The 17,295-nt window shown below is 43.9% G+C and overlaps 1 protein-coding gene across 2 annotated transcripts; it reads left to right on the top strand.

Moving 5' to 3' along the window:
• Positions 1–47: 47 nt before the first annotated feature.
• sumf1 (sulfatase modifying factor 1) lies at positions 48–11,092 on the top strand. Of its 2 annotated transcripts, none has more exons than XM_014132276.3 (9): positions 48–419; positions 1,634–1,807; positions 2,094–2,168; positions 4,296–4,378; positions 4,694–4,819; positions 5,330–5,444; positions 6,680–6,793; positions 6,877–6,936; positions 10,291–10,781. In XM_014132276.3, the coding sequence occupies exons 1-9, from the start codon at positions 129–131 to the stop codon at positions 10,390–10,392; spliced, it is 1,140 nt and encodes a 379-aa protein (XP_013987751.1). In that variant the 5' UTR covers positions 48–128; the 3' UTR covers positions 10,393–10,781.
• The last annotated feature ends 6,203 nt before the right edge of the window (positions 11,093–17,295 follow it).

Raw genomic sequence — 17,295 nt, 5'->3', positions numbered from 1 at the left:
ATGATAGCCTATATGTTTACGGTACAGAGTTGCAACCTTACAGTTATCAGCTGACTGATCACGTGATTGATAATGCGGAAGCATGGCTCTGTCCAAAAACAAGTGGTCTTGAGCTGAATGGTGCAACAATGTTGCTTTATTGTGTGTTTTTCTTATTTTACCTGAATGTCAAAGATGATGTGCTGTGTGTTCAAAGCAAGCCAGGACTCTCCGTCGGCGTAGAACCTGAGACGATCGTTCCGCTGGCGGCAGAGAGCTCGAGCTGTGGCTGCCACAACCTGAAGAGAGATGCAGTTGTGGATATCGAGAAGGAAAGCTCCATAATAACAGAAAACCCTTCTGTCAAATACTCGAAAAAGTCAAATGAAAGGCATACAGACACTCAGACGAATGGGGAAGAATCAGATACTCGTAGTCAGGTATTCTATCAAGCGTTCACATCGTTATAGAGATAACGTTAAATAGTAATGGACTCTTTATGTAGGCACTCACTCCGCAATGGTTCTTTGTACAAAGCCTATGAGGAAATTAATGGCGTTTTTGTAGGGTTTTTTGGATTAACGCCGAAAATAAGGTCTGTAGTAACACAGGGTTAGGATATATTTTCCATTTTGTTATATAAGAGTCTTCAACAGCTAATTTTTTAAGGTCATGTTAACTGACTGATATTATCTCATAGAACAAAAAGTATAAGGTCTCCTATAAGAACACTCCGTCCAATGGCAAAATGTGTAGGATTGCACGAAATTAACTCTACCCCCCCCAAAAAAGTGTAGAATTGCAGCAAACTTGCTTTAAAACTGCAACATCATGGCAGTTGCTCGCAGACCCGCGAGCAACTGCTGCAGCTCATGATGAGTTACATTTTTTGTGGCCCTCACCCCCACCAAAGCTGCCCATCCCTGTTCTAAATATGTCTGTGTAGGTGGTGTCTGTACATAGTTCTGGTGTCTATCATATGGTTCTAGAACAATTTATGTTGTCTGTTGATGGTCCAGATGTGTGTCTGTTGATGGTCCAGATGTGTGTCTGTTGATGTTACAGATGTGTGTCTGTTGATGGTACTGATGTGTGTCTGTTGATGGTACTGATGTGTGTCTGTTGATGGTCCTGATGTGTGTCTGTTTTCTGTTGATGGTCCTGATGTGTGCCCGTTGTCTGTTGATGGTCCTGGTGTGTGTCTGTTGTCTGTTGATGGTCCTGGTGTGTGTCTGTTGTCTGTTGATGGTCCTGGTGTGTGTCTGTTGAGGGTCCTGGTGTGTGTCTGTTGAGGGTCCTGGTGTGTGTCTGTTGATGGTCCTGGTGTGTGTCTGTTGATGGTCCAGATGTGTTTATGTTGTCTGTTGATGGTCCAGATGTGTGTTTGTTGTCTGTTGATGGTCCTGGTGTGTGTCTGTTGATGGTCCTGGTGTGTGTCTGTTGATGGTCCTGATGTGTGTGTGTGTGTGTGTGTGTGTCTGATGGTCCTAGTGTGTGCCTGTTGATGGTCCTGATGTGTGTCTGTTGATTTGTAAGTCGCTCTGGATAAGAGCGTCTGCTAAATGACTTAAATGTAAATGTAAAAAATGGTCCTGATGTGTCTGTTTGTAGATGTGTGTGTCTGTTGTCTGATGGTCCTGTTGTGTGCCTGTAGATGGTCCTGATCCCAGGAGGGGAGTTCCTGATGGGTACAGACAATCCTGGCATCCCTCAGGACGGGGAGGGTCCCCAGAGGAGGGTGCACCTGGACCATTTCTACATGGACGCTCATGAGGTCAGCAACCGCCACTTCCAGAGCTTCATCAATGCCACGGGCTACATCACTGAGGTAGGTTTTTAAAATGTAACTGACTTTATTGAGATTAGTCTTATTGATATTAAGTGTTTCTTTTTCTTAATGGAGACCTGCTGGTCAAAGACAGAAGTAGTGTCAGGAGTGTTACAAATGAATTACAAACATGAAAACATACATTGCCTCACACGTGGAATTGTGGTTTACTCTGAGACAGCCATGCTGACAGATGTCACTCTATAGAAGTGATTGCTCCCTTCCGTCTCTGATTTATTGTTCTAAGATGCTGTCACTTCTCCCTCCCCACTGTGTATTCCTACAGGCAGAGAGGTTTGGAGATTCGTTTGTGTTCGAGGGGGTGTTGAGTGAGGAGGTCAAAAGCCAGATATCCCAGGCAGTAAGTACCCTTCGGAGCAAAAAAGATAGGAAGATACATTTAATTCTCCCAAGGCAAGGGATATGTATTGTGCATCCATCATACTGATGAAATGAAGTGACGGCTGCATTCAATGTTCTATTGTAAACTTCTTTAAGGGTTGTTTACATCTAACCTAGGTGCTAGCGTGACTGTTTCTGCATTCAACAATGCTCCTTCCTAGACAAAAGCGATACAGGAGTTGGCTAAAGAAAATACAGGCGTCCAGGCTAGTATAGCCTACGTCTTGTTTTCATAGCTGTTTTAGTCCTGCACACACAGGGCCCTAACTTGAGTTCCATGTGCATTACTCCAATTTTTTGCATCAATGAGCATGTGTCTAAAGTTAGTCTACGGCCCATGGAGAGGCAATGTTGTGGTTTCTCATTCTGTCATCTGATGGCATTCCAATAGACCCCCATTTTATCAGTCTCCTTTGATGATGCTTTGAAGCCTGTATAGAGAGGTGACTGCCCTCTGGTTTAATTATTGAGCAGCGTTCACTCCGCTCCACAGCAGACAGCCAAGTAATTCTCCCTGGGGTAGTACATGTCATTTAGACTGTATAGTGGAACTCTCTCACCATGGAGTATACGAGAGGGAATCAGTATGATTGGTCTTCAGATCCTCAAAAGGTTTTACAGCTGCACCATCGAGAGCATCCTGCTGGGTTGCATCACTGCCTGGTATGGCAACTGTTCATCCTCCAACCACAAGGCACTACAGAGGGTAGTGCGTACGGCCATTTACATCACCGGGGCTAAGCTTCCTGCCATCCAGGACCTCTATACCAGGCGGTGTCAGAGGAAGGCCCAGAAATTGTCAGACTCCACCCACCATAGTCATAGACTGTTCTCTCTGCTACCGTACGGCAAGCGGTACCGGAGCGCCAAGTCTAGGTCCAAGAGGCTTCTAAACAGAGTCACATTGACTCTGTACTGGTACCCCCTGTATATAGCCTCCCTATTGTTATTTACTGCTACTATTTAATTGTTTGTATTTTCTTAAAACTGCATTGTTGGTTAAGGGCTTGTAAGTAAGCATTTCACTGTAAGGTCTACACCTGTTGTATTCGGTGCATGTGACAAATAGCATTTTATTTGATATAATGCCAGTAACTGTTAAAGGTACACACACACACACACACACACACACACACACACACACACACACACACACACACATCGTACTGACACATCGTACTGACACATAGTACTGGAATTCAATGTCATCAAATTAGATTACAGTATGATTTCAACATAGCCAACTGTAAACATGATATGTCTTTACAAACAACTTCCTTATTTTCCATGTCTTACTCTGAAAACTGGAAGTTAATTACTGTTGTCCTCATGGGATGGAGGATATTGGGGCACACACATTAGCATGTAATCAGTCACAGATGGATGTCCTCACTGGTTAACATGGTGATTGAGAGAGCAAGGTTACTAGTTCACACGCTTTGTTTTCCTTCTGGAACTTGGACTGCTGTTTGAACTTCTTGCTTTTTTCTCTGTATCTTTTACCTCAGTATTACTATACAGATCCCTGTGCATTAGGTTGGATTCAATGATTTATTCCATTTTTTTATTCAAACCTGTTGTGATGTACTCCCAAAGCTGAGTTGTTTAGTGTGACTGACGAATTGGCTTAGGAAAGCACATATGTTTTTGATGGCTGTTGACAGCTTTTTCCAGTCAAGACACCAATATCTTACACTGTTATTTTTAGTTGTGTAAAAAACACAGTTTTGCCTTGGAGTCGATTCACTCTTTCTATTTCTCTGTGAACTAGTTGGGAGAGAGGGAGAGGGGGGAGTGAGGGAGGGAGAGAGATTTATGTTATGTGTAGACTGTTGGTGGACTATAGACATGGGGTGCAGATTCAGTTGAAGCGGGGACCCGGAGAGGAGAGTGTTTTAGAAGTGGTGAAAGCGTGTGTAAACACAGCTTGCCTTAGGAATGTAGCACTATCCCTCCCTTCACACTCAACTATTAGACTGTGTGTTTGTGCTTTTTTGTGGCCTGACCACCATGACATCAGTTCCTGATAAGTTGTGTTCTGTCTACCTGTGTGACATAGCAGCTGTTGTGACTTCCTGGTTGTCAGGTGGCTGCTGCCCCCTGGTGGTTGCCTGTCAGAGGAGCAGACTGGAGGCACCCTGAGGGCCCCGACTCCAGCATCACAGGCAGGTAGGAGGCAGAGCTCTACACTGGATCATCCTAATCAGAATTAATAGAATCCAATATAAAGTCATATCTCCAGCATCACAGACAGGTAGGAGTTACATTGCTATACTGGCTCATTCTAATGAGATCCAGTGTCCACCAGTCTCTGTATGTCACAGATGGGTAGAGGTCTGTTGATAAACTGATGGTTCTTATGGCTCAGGTTGAAGTTGTGTGTTTGGTTCCTGCTTGAGCCAAATGTACAAAGTATACAGTATGTGTTGCTATACTACTAAATTACCATGTATTATGATGTTATTATTAACCTGGTTGTGTTAGCAGGCTGGACCACCCTGTGCTGCATGTGTCGTGGCAGGACGCTGTGGCCTACTGCTCCTGGGCCCACAAGAGACTACCCACAGAGGCTGAGTGGGAGTACGCCTGCAGAGGGGGCCTACAGGACAGGTAGTGTAATATGTGTGTGAGGGAACAACCCCACTGCTAATATATATAGATTGAGTATATTTAAGCAATAAGGCATAAGGCCTGAGGGGGTGTGGTGTATGGCCAATATACCATGGCTAAAGGCTGTTCTTACTCAGTTAAGAACAAAATCTTACAATGACAGCCTAGGAACAGTGGGTTAACTGCCTTGTTCAGGGGCAGAACGACAGATTTTTACCTTGTCAGCTCGAGGATTCGATCTTGCAACCTTTCGGTCACTAGACCAACGCTCTAACCACTAGGCTACCTGCAGTCCCACTAATTAAAACAGTCAAAATATTTGTTTTGTCATAACCATGGTATACGATCTGATATACCACAGCTTTCAGCCAATCCGTATTCAGGGCTTAAACCACACAGATTATAATATGTTATATGCCACTATTCCTACAGTACACCTTTTAATCCTTGCACAGTTCTAGTAGTGCCTATCTTTATCCACTGCCCTGATCCTATGTTCCTGTATTTCAGACTTTACCCGTGGGGGAACAAACTGAAACCTAAAGGACAGCACTACGCCAACCTCTGGCAGGGAAAGTTCCCCACACACAACTCAGAAGAGGACGGGTACACCAAAACCTCACCAGTAAGAGATGGGGAGAGACAGTTACAGAGAGAGAGAGAGACCGAGACAGAGAATGAGACTGAAATGCAGTATGTAAAATTGGTCTGACTTGACTAAAGACTGTGAAAACAAAGGGCTCAAGGGAGTCTGTTCACTCCCATGTTAGGGAGTCAGGGTGGCCCTTACCCACAGTCCATTGTGATGAAACAGGAAGTTGATCTCTGATTCAGCCACTGCTTACCAACAGGAACTGTGTGTCATTGGAGATTAGAGAGATAATCAAGTTTAGAATGTCACAACACCAGCAGCTCACAGCTGCTCTAGATCACATGAATAACATTGAGAACATTAACGAATTGCATAGTAATCATGAAATGATACTATTTGATATCATTTGTCTCACTTCAATGGCTGCTGAGATTTATCGGCTCCATTCTTTTACAGGTCTTTCAGGGTTACACTTTCTATGACGTATACACTACCATTAAAAACGTAGAAATGTCCTTGTTTTTAAAAGAAAAACATTTTTTTGTCCATTAAAATAACATCAAATTGATCAGAAATACAGTGTAGACATTGTTAATGTTGTAAATGACTATTCTAGCTGGAAATGGCTGATTTTCTTTTTATGGAATATCTACATAGGTGTACAGAGGCCTATTATCAACAACCATCACTCCTGTGTTCCAATGGCACGTTGTGTTAGCTAATCCAAGTTTATCATTTTAAAAGGCTAATTGATCATTAGAAAACCCTTTTGCAATTATGTTAGCACAGCTGAAAACTGTTGTTCTGATTAAAGAAGCAATAAAACTGGCCTTCTTTAGACTCGTTGAGTATCTAGAGCATCAGCATTTGTGGGTTCGATTACAGGCTCTCTGTACGCCTATGTAGATATTCCATAACAAATCTGCCGTTTCCAGCTAGAGTAGTCATTTACAACATTAACAATGTCTACACTGTATTTCTGATCAATTCAGAAAAAGTGCTTTTCTTTCAAAAATAAGGACATTTCTTAGTGACCCCAAACTTTTGAACAGTAGTGTATATTCTGTATATATGCACTGTTTTTACACATGCAAAAAAACATACTGTGATGCATGTCTAAAATGTTCAAATGTGATGTTTAATTATCAGTTTATAGCTCTTTTTAATACGCTTCCCATGCAACAGTTGCAACGCTATTTCAATAATTTGGGACTCCTTATTGGTGTAGAATGTGAAAGTATCTATCTCATATCTTTCTATGTCTGCAGGTGAAGTCATTTCCTGCAAATGGCTATGGCCTGTACAACATGGTAGGGAATGCATGGGAGTGGACATCTGACTGGTGGACTGTACACCACACCACAGATGAACGGCACAACCCGGTAATACACACACACACACTTTTTATGTCACATCTGTGAGGATTTCCTCTTGATGTTTTGATATTTTCTCCTCCCTTTTGCAGGCAGGTCCACCATCAGGCACAGACCGAGTGAAGAAAGGAGGCTCCTACATGTGCCATAAGGTAACCTTCATGCAATTACTATTTCTATGGCCACAAGCACTGTTCATGACACAAACTCTTCACACCCCTTTTGATGGCGGAGAGAACATTTAGCAGGTTTAAAGCTAATTGTCTTGCAATTCTATACATTTCCCCATGTCTAATGTGTATTCATGTGATATTTGAGTGACTCAAACATTATAACAAAATCTATGGGCTAAAAAACATAACTAAAAAACATTAGCTGACATGAGCTAGTTGATTTGTACATTTCTGACAAGTTATAAATTGCTCTCTAAGGTATCCAATGACTGACATGACAAGAGGAAAACTAATGGTGCACTAACCAATTTCAAAATTGCACCTATAGAAGTCAAACACACACCTACATACCAGAGCCTAGCCGGTCTTTGAAAAAAGCAGTGGTTCCCAAACTGTGGGGCGTGCCCTCCTTGCCGACCCCTCGCACCTCCCACAGTTTGGGAACCACTGCTTTAGCCTAGTGCAATCAAGTACAGTGGGATACAACCATCCCAGCTCTGCAGATTTTGCTGCAAAGAGAATGAATCTTTAAATCATTTGTTTTGGTACTTTCAATATGTAGCTTGTTTTTGGTTGCAGGTTAAGGAATGGCTGACGAATTACAACATTTATCTAGAGTTAACTCTGCAAATAGCACTGCTGGGTGATTTTAAAAAGTCATAGTCAATCGATTAATAATACTCATATCAAAAATGTTTCTTTAATTTACAATATGTAAAAACTATGAGAATAGAAAGGTTCAGAAAGGTTGTGAAATATCGAAGCATAGTTGAAAAACATATGGCAAATTGAAATCAGAACTGGATGGTCTTCAGAGATGGGAGTGGGAATAAGATAAGTATTGTAAAATATACTGTGTCCATAAAATGTATATAGTATGTATAAGCTGGAAGTAGAAGCCTAAGTGTTGTCCATTTGTTTACTCCAATTAGGGGAGGGGTGGTAGGGTTAGGGGAAATGATAAAGAAAATATATACAAAAAAAAGTTTATATTTACAAAAAAATGTATGGGAGATTGGAAATGATGCAGACAATTACATTGATGGAAACCACAATCTATTTGCAATATTAAAGCTGATCTACCCACACAAAAAAAAGTACAGTGGGCCTTTCTGTATGGAGGGGTGCGTTGTGTGTGGGTGGTTCAGAGACCGGCTCTGGTGTGTAGGTGTGTGTTTGACTTCTATGCCCATGTAGAATAGCCTGACTCGGCTACCACAGCTCGAGAGAGAGTCTTTCAGCTTGAATTACACAACGTACTGTTGTAATTAGTAACAACAGGGTGCTGTATACAACCTCCACCTGCTTAACAGCAAAGGGGGAAATGATTTAAGGGGAAAAACATACTTCTACTTTTCCTGGTACAGTTGCTACGTGATCCTCTGGGAGACCCAATATGCTCTCTTCCATAGTATACTGAGCTATTAGCCCCACCTCCTCTGGTTGCTTTGGTGTTGCGATTGACAGCATGCAAAACGATTCCCAAGCACCAACCTGGGTTTGTTTCATCTGAGGGGGTCATGTGAAGGAGAAAAGGACTTCAATCTAACAGGCATTGTGATTGTAAAACAAACGTTGGCTATGTTTTAAATACTTCAAAATACAGTACCAGTCAAAAGTTTGGACACACCTTCTCATTCAACGGTTTTTCTTTATATTTACTATTTTCTACATTGTATAATAATAGTGAAGACATCAAAACTATGAAATGGAACATTTGGAATCATGTAGTAACAAAAAAAGTGTTAAACAAATCAAAATACATTTTATAATTTTGATTCTTTAAAGTAGCCACCCTTTGCCTTGATGACAGCTTTGCACACTCTTGGCATTCTTTCAACCAGCTTAAGCTGGAATGTTTTTCCAACAGTCTTGAATGAGTTCCCACATATGCTGGGCACTTGTTGGCTGCTTTTTCTTCACTCTGCCGGTCCAACTCATCCCAAACCATCTCAACTGGGTTGTGGTCGAGTGATTGTGGAGGCCAGGGCATCTGATGCAGCACTCCATCACTCTCCTTCTTGGTCAAATAGCCCTTACCCAGCCTGGAGGTGTGTTGGGTCATTGTCCTGTTGAAAAACAAATGACAGTCCCACCAAGCGCAAACCAGATGGTATGGCGTATCGCTGCAGAGTGCTGTGGTAGCCATGCTGGTTAAGTGTGCCTTGAATTCTAAATAAATCACAGACCGTGCCACCAGCAAAGCACCATCACACCTCCTCCTCCATGCTTCAAGGAGATCATCTGTTCACCTACTCTGCGTCTCACAAAGACACAGAGGTTGGAACCAAAATTCTCAAATATAGACTCATCAGACCAAAGGACAGATTTACACTGGTCTAATGTCCATTGCTCGTGTTTCTTGGCCCAAGCAAGTCTCTTCTTATTATTGCTGTCCTTTAGTAGTGGTTTCTTTGCAGCAATTTGATCATGAAGGCCTGATTCACGCAGTCTTGAGATGTGTCTGTTACTTGAACTCTGTTAAGCATTTATTTGGGTTGCAATTTCTGAGGCTGGCAACTCTAATGAACTTATCCTCTGCAGCAGAGGTAACTCTGGGTCTTCCTTTCCTGTGGCGGTCCTCATGAGAGCCCGTTTCGTCATAGCGCTTGATGTTTTTTGCGACTGCACTTGAAGAAACTTTCAAAGTTCTTGACATTTTCCGGATTGACTGACCTTCATGTCTTAAAGTAATGATGGACTGTCATTTCTCTTTGCTTATTTGAGCTGTTCTTAAATACCACCCCTACCTTGTCACAACACAACTGATTGGGTCAAATGCATTAAGAAGGAAAGAAAATCCACAAATTAACTTTTAACAAGGCACACCTGTTAATTGAAATGCATTCCAGGTGACTACCTCATGAAACTGGTTGAGAGAATGCCAAGTGTGCGCAAAGCTGTCATCAAGGCAAAGGGTGGCTACTTTGAAGAATCTCAAATGTAAAATATATTTTGATTTGTGTAACACTTTTTTGGTTACTACATGATTCCATATTAGTTATTTCATAGTTTTGATGTCTTCACTCTTATTCTACGATGTAGAAAATAGTAAAAATAATGAAAAACCCTCGAATGAGTAGGTGTTGTAAAACTTTTGATTTGACTGTACATCCTTCCCATCCTACGTTCTATATTCTATGGCGTATTCACTGATTTGCCGTAACTCTGGATTGGTGAATGCTAAAGGAAACCCTACTTTCCAAAATGAGCACTTTAAAAATATATATTCTTTGTGGTTTGGATGCTTTCAATCTAATGCACATTGCTATCAATCTAATGTACATTGACGTATGATTTTCTGTTTCTCTCTCTCTATCTCTACCACTCCAGTCATACTGTTACAGGTACAGGTGTGCAGCACGGAGTCAGAACACCCCTGACAGCTCTGCCTCTAACCTAGGGTTCCGCTGTGTCTCCCAGGAGCAGCCGTAACCTTTTACCCTTGACCCTGACATGGGTAGTCTGACTTTTCCCTTTTTGTACCATTCGCCATTGGCTCTAGTCTAGGGTGCTAACTCTGCCTATCTTGCCCGCCAGGCGAAACAAATCAAGTGCACCTCTTCATACAGCCAGTGATGTCAGTGTTCTTCATGAAATGCAGGATTACCGCATGACATGTGGATATTTATGGAATATATTTTGTTGTAAAATATTTAAAAAATGTCTATGTGAATGAATAAATATTCAAAGGGAACATGTGTGAGGTGACATATTGTTTTGGTATGAAGACATTTCACAGATTGATTTAGTAGAACTCTTATTATGTAAACTTTAGCCAAGTCCCCTGTTCTTGCTATGAAATAAAGACAAAAACTCACATATTTCCTATGCTCTTTATATCCAAGTGAACAGAATATCTGGTACAATTATAATTAAAATGAACCAAATGCATTTAACATTATTTGTCAAAATTCCCAATATTACCTATAAATTGCCATCACCTATTGTAAAAATACACTGTTGTTTATTATGCTCTCATTACGTAGTCACTCTGTTAGACAGTAGAAGTTTGCCAATATTTAAATAGTTCTCAATTGTTGTTTCTGTGCCTTTCTGTGATCAATGGAATAGAACATCCTCTTTTAATTTGTTTATTTTATTTCAGAATGAAATGTGATTAATTTATATTTAATTCCATGTACACGTGTGATATGCAGATGCGAAACTCTCCAATAGTGTGTGATTCCGTGCCGCAATTCGGGGCGCTCCTGAATGTGGGCATTCACATTCAGACCCCCTTCGAGCATCCCATTGGTTCCTGCAAGAACGCCCTCCTCGAGCATCGCATTGGTTCCTGCATGAACACCCCCACTCGAGCGCGCCATCTTCAGGCTTGTGTGAGACTTTTGATATTCTGGATTTCCCTTGATTGTCTAAGCAATTAAAATGTGGGTCAAAAGGGAAATAGTATTATCCATGTTTTTCAGGGGTGAAGGACACTATCTACCTGTGTCCTAGCTAGCTAGCTACCGGTGTTGCTCCCGCCTGCTGTGTACCGGAGTCCTCCATGCTAGCTAGCTAGCACACAGTGTCCTTCGCGTCCTCCTGCCGAACACCTGCCCTCGGCATTAACAGAACTGTGGGAAAGCAGTGCCCGACAGGCAGGTGCGAAGGACACTGTCTAACGATGTCATAGCTAGCTAGCTACGTATCCCGCCTCCCGCCTGATGTGTAGCGGATTCCAGTGTCCTTCACTCCCGCCTGCCCTCACCGTTGTTAACAGAACTACGGGAAAGTAGTGCCCGACATGCGGTCCCAAAAGACACTACCTGTGTTCGAATACTCATTCTAACCATACTATTTGTGACGTAATTTGAGTATGTAGTATGCTTATTAGTCATAGTATGGATATAGTTAGTATGCCAAAAGTTCCCAGATGTCGTACTAAATTTGCCTAAATATGGAGTATTTGAAGAAAGAAAGAAATAATTGGGTGTGTTTATTAATTCATTCTGGAGTACCAGAGTGTGCTCTCGACATTGGTAAATTCTGAGCATTTTGCTCTTGGAGCGCTCAGAGCGAGGAGTAGGGTTGATCTGAACGTTCTCAATGTCAAGCATCCTAGCTAACAGACTAACGTTGGCTACAATGTGTCTGTGTCTTTTTGTTGGGGGAGAGGACAGGGTGGGGTCCGGGCTGCGCTGGGGTGGGGTGGCAATTGCTGAAAGGAACAGTTATGGTTGGTCGGGGCTGTGCCCAGGGTTGGTGCTGGTGTGGTGGCTTGGACCGGGAATTGTGCTGAGACCGGAAAAAAAGGAACCAGGTACCGGGAACTGGGGCTGCTGCAAGTGCTGGGTCGGGATCTGGGTCTGTAGAGGGGAGGAAGGACAACAGGAGGAGCAAGCAGACACACAAAGGAGCCCTAGACCCAGATGTTAATGGTGGTACTTCCCTGTGGTCTGCTCGCTCCGGGTGAAGGTCTGGTGTTGTGTCTCCGCACCTCGTCTGGTGGTCTGATGCTGGAAACCAGGAACTGGACTGGTGCTTGGGCTAGTGCTGAATCTGCAGAGGGGAGGAAGGACAACCTGAAGAGCAAGCAAGGGAGCCCAAGACCCGGAGGTCAATTGTGGCATTCCCCTGTGGTCCGTGAGGATGGAAATGAAGACCGGAGGACGGATCTGGGGTTTGTCTTGGTCGGATGGAAGGATGGTGATCCTCCACCTCAGGGTCGTTCATTCCACGGTTTGTTGTTGGTAGACCCTGATGTAATTTCTCCCACAGGACCTGCTTGATGGTACCGATGATCCTCCACTGCTGGCGGAGCTGGGTGGTGGAGCATCCACCAGATGGACCGTTCAGGATGTTCTTCACTGTCAAGTAAGGTATGGTCAGCAACCTGTTGAGGGAGACAGAGGGAACAAACGAGGCCCAGACCCGCCTGGCCATGGTGCACTCAGCAAACAGGTGGTGGATGTTTTCAGTGTCAGTACATCCATGGGGGCAGCTCTCTGTACGTGCTATGTGCCATCTATACATTAATTTCCTAGTGGGGAGGCAACTATGAACAGCTATCCATGAGATGTCTTTCTGTTTGTTTGTGATGCCATGGTGATTGATGTTTAACCATACCTGTTGCGGGTCCAAGACTGAGCTGGCTCAAAGGTGTGCGATGGTGTCCTTGGAGCGGATGTGGGCCACGATGTCCTTGTACTTCCCGGACTTCAGCCCAGCCCAGAGGGCAGACCTGACCTGCAGGCAAGATCTCTCCACGTCTTGTACACTGGTGGGGGGTCCCAGCAATAGGGCACAGTGTGGTCGATGGTGCTGAGTCTGAGGGTTCTGAGGATGCGGGTGGCAAAGTACTGTTTGAAGTAGCTGGCTTTTCTGTCTGTCTTGTGGATGTTGGTGACCAAATTGGATAGTCCTTGTGCCCTAATGATGTTAAGGATGTCTGGGACCCCCTTCCCACCATTCTCAACTGCATTGTAAAGGGTGCTGCGCTTGAGTCACTTCATCTGTCTCCCCCAGAGATAGAACGAATGATGTTCACCTATCTTCTTGCTGGTCGCTCTGTCTGGGGGAAACCACCCTGTCTAGGTACAGGAGAATGGGGAGAATGATTGCCTTCAAGAGCAGGATCTTACCCATCATTGTAGGGACCATGCGCTTCATTCGCAGTCTTGGACATGGCAGATCGTCTCCTCTCAGCTGATGGAGCCACCTCCATCCCTCTGGAAGGTGACCCCAAGCAGCTTGATGGCGTCTTTTTTGACAGGGAAAGAGGTGGTGAGAGTCTCATACCAGTCCTGTGACAGGTACTGTAAAATCTTACCCCTGTTGACGAGGGTGCCAATGGCTGCACGGTAGTAGTTTCCCAGCGTGATGTTGCTGGGGAGGTGTTGGTCTTAAAAGTCTGGTCTTAAAAGTACCAGCCATTTTCCTGTCCCCGTCTAGACGTTGTCTTTGTCCAGGACCCTCCTAGCCGCTGCCTTGAGGGTGGCGAATCTGCTTAACCAAACTTGTATGTCGTAGTCCTGAATGCATTCATTGTGAAACTGTACTGTACTGTACCGCTAGCGCAGGTGGTCGGGGCGACACTGTGTGCTAGCTGACTATCTAGCTTTTAACATAGTTAGTGACACCACGTGCAAGCTTGCTATTTAGCTGGCTAGTACAAGGTGTCATACCCACCTGCTGTGTACTGGAGAAAACCATGCCCAACAGGCGAGGGCGAAGGACATTGTCTACCGATCGTCCCGACTTCCGCTAGCACAGTGGTTGGGAGGCTGGAATGACACTGTGTACTAGCTAGCTTGATAGTTAGTTAGTTAGCACGCAGTGTCACCCCTGCCTCCCGTGTACCCGAGTCCTCCTTGCAAGCTAGTGGGAGAATGTGTACCCCGCCTGCCCTCACCGTCATTAACATAACTGCGGGAAAACAGTGCCCGACAGGCGGGGTACACATTAGGCGGAAGGCAGGGGCCTCAGCCTGTGCTAGCTTGCTAGTAAGCGACACCGTGTCACCCCTGCTTCCCGACTGCTGTGTACCGGAGTCCTTCTTCGGGCTAGCTGACTAAGCTAGCACACGGTGTCCTTCACTCCCGAATGCTGAACACATGCCCTCGCTGTCGTTAACAGAACTGTGGGAAAACAGTGCCTGACACCCCCCATTCTTCTGTGGGGTTTATCCGTGGCTGGTATCCAACATTATTGTGCATTAACTCTACCTACAGTACTGGAGCATCTCCGGCCTACTGCCTGGCCTAACAAAAAAATTGATCAATAGATGTATAAATAGGGGTTTCTGCAGGTGCAGGAACGCCCCGAATTGCACCCTTCTCGGTGGATTATGATAAGGTTGGACACTGACTTACAATCAGGTACACAAGGGAGCTTACACAAGAGAAATTGAGAAAGAAAGGGGGGGTGGGGGTAGTGAATGTGTCCATCGGCCTTGGCATGTGCTGGAGGCGTGGTCGGTGGCGTGGAGGAGGAGCAATGCGGCGGCGAGGCTGGACACTGAAGGCCGTAGGACGGGTCTGGGGATGGTCTTGGTCTGGTCGGCTCGGAGGGTGGTTTAGATGTTGATGTCCTTATATTGTGCCACCCCCCATACCGTCCTCGCCTAGTGATGTTATATTTTATATCTGAGCTCTTAGGCATGCGTCAAAATCACTCAGAAGTTTGCTTCAAAACACTGTGCCGATGCTTGTATCACTTTATAAGAAGCACATGATCAAAGTTTTTTGTTTTGTCGAACAACCACCTGATTGGTTTGGTATTGGTTTCGGTAGAAGACAAAAGGCTACCCTGCGCACATGTTATGGGGCATGTGCAACGTTATCTATAATCATTTGGCTGTTCTAAATTATTTTGACCAGCAGGTGCAACTAGTGTACACTGTGTTGATCAAAGCCTTGAGTAATGAACCTATTTTTGACACAATTGGCTGGAAATGCTCAATGCATCAGGAAGCTTTGTTTCCACATCACTACCATCCCTGGTCCGGGTCTTTGTGGAAGTCTGTAATGGCGTGATGCCTGAGAAGTATAGTGATCCTCCTCATTGTCATTCGTTCCATGGTTTGTTGTTGGTAGACTGATGTTCCTGCTTGACAGTGCCGATGATCCTCCACTGCTGTCGGAGCTGGGTTGTGGTGCATCCGCCAGGAGGACCTATGGGGGGTGATTCATGCCAGAATTAAGGCTCGTGAAGCTGCTGATACCTCTCACCAAGTCACCTAACGTCTAACTAGCGCCATAAAATAATGCCATGAATTAACATGGACTGTCAATGGAGACAAGTTTGTTTCTAAGGCGTCAAACTGCCGACGCCGTCACATGACGTGACAGGCAAGTTTATTATGAATGATCTTACCATGAACGCCTTAAAAACGTCTACACGTGTTAGTTTAAGTGTCTGTTTAGTAAATCAATTTCATTTGTCGATTTAGCTAAAATAGGCCTATCACCTCAATGCAAAAAATGATTAGGCTAGTTTATATCACAGCCACCATTACTGTGTAGATTTGCCTATTTCTCGCATCAATACAAACACAAGGGTTTCTTGGTAGCCTAGTGGTTAGAGCGTTGTGCCAGTAACCGAAAGGTTGCTAGATTGAATCCCAAAGCTGACAATATAAACTTTTTTGTTGTTTTGCCCAAGCCAGGCATTTAACCCACTGTTCCCCAGGTGACGAATAAGTGGATTTCGATTAAGGCAGCCCCCCGCACCTCTCTGATTCAGAGGGGTTGGGTTAAATGCAGAAGACACATTTCAGTTGAATGCATTCAATTGTACAACTGACTAGGTATCACCCTTTTCCTTTTCTTTGTTGGAGGTAGCCTAGGTCTCTAGTGGCGCATTCGAAACAACTCGGAGGTCGGCAATCTCTGACTTCCGACTTCAGTGCGTTCAAGACAACTGGGAACTCTAGAAAAAAATTAGCTCAGACTGGGATTTTTGTTTTGAACAGTCATCTAACTCAGAATCTCTGGCATCTTTCTCTGACGTCATGATTTGACCTCGTTTTCCCCCCAATTCCCAGTTTACCGGATTAACAGACACAATCACTGTCACCATGCAATCCTTCTTCTATACATTTCTGTGGAGATGTCTTATGGTTAAAAGCAGGGTTCGAATTGAGGGGGTATGTGAGGATATTGGCCTTGTTATAGAGACGTGCAAAAAGCATATGCCTACCACTTGTTTGCTTAGCCATAGGAAAAGCAACGGTCCAGATTTTATAAAGCGATCTAGGCTATAACAATGATAAACTCCACGATTATTTCCGCAGTCTACTAGCCTATCGAAGGTCTTGCGCAGACTAAACATCACAGGAAATGTGGTTGGTTTATTAAATGCTCTACAATGTAGAGCTATACCTAATGCAAAATACCAAAGTTAGAATCGGTATGGATCTATGCGTCGACCAAACACCTTAGCGGATGAAAACATTTATTATTCAGGAGAATCCCATTGAATCAGGCTATTAATTTCAGTGCAGTTGCGTTCTTATGCATATGCTTAGACTAAACGGAACCGAAAACACCCCAGCCTGTTTTGATCACAGATCAAGATGAAGCCTGAACATTTAAGCTGTTTGTCATTGATTTAGCCCACAATTGCCTATAGATTTGATACACATGAAGACCTATATTTAATCTGGAATTGACAAACAAATGCCTGACTAGGATCCCAACTTTCCCCCACGTCATATTTATTACCAATTAAGCTAAATGTATTCCTTTTAATTTGCATAGGCTAACCATTGCGATTAATGTTATTTACCATCTTCTGCTTTTTATTGTTAGGTTCTAATTTTTCAGATTAAATAACTTGTGGACACTAGAGAAGCTTAAAACCTGTTGGGGGTAGGGGGCAGTATTGACATGG

Source organism: Salmo salar, chromosome 12, assembly GCF_965601325.2.
Source record: "Salmo salar chromosome 12, fSalSal1, whole genome shotgun sequence".
In the NCBI taxonomy this organism is placed as follows: domain Eukaryota; kingdom Metazoa; phylum Chordata; class Actinopteri; order Salmoniformes; family Salmonidae; genus Salmo; species Salmo salar.
The sequence above is the reverse complement of the archived record's forward strand: the minus strand, read 5'-3'. Positions and strand labels throughout refer to the sequence as shown.

Excerpts from the sequence above, each read along its gene's own strand:
- sumf1 (XM_014132276.3), top strand. The coding sequence starts at position 129 with ATGTTGCTTTATTGTGTGTTTTTCTTATTTTACCTGAATGTCAAAGAT. Across the intron at positions 420-1,633 it reads AATCAGATACTCGTAGTCAG|ATGGTCCTGATCCCAGGAGG; the intron begins GTATTCTATCAA and ends GTGTGCCTGTAG. Across the intron at positions 5,445-6,679 it reads GGTACACCAAAACCTCACCA|GTGAAGTCATTTCCTGCAAA; the intron begins GTAAGAGATGGG and ends CTATGTCTGCAG.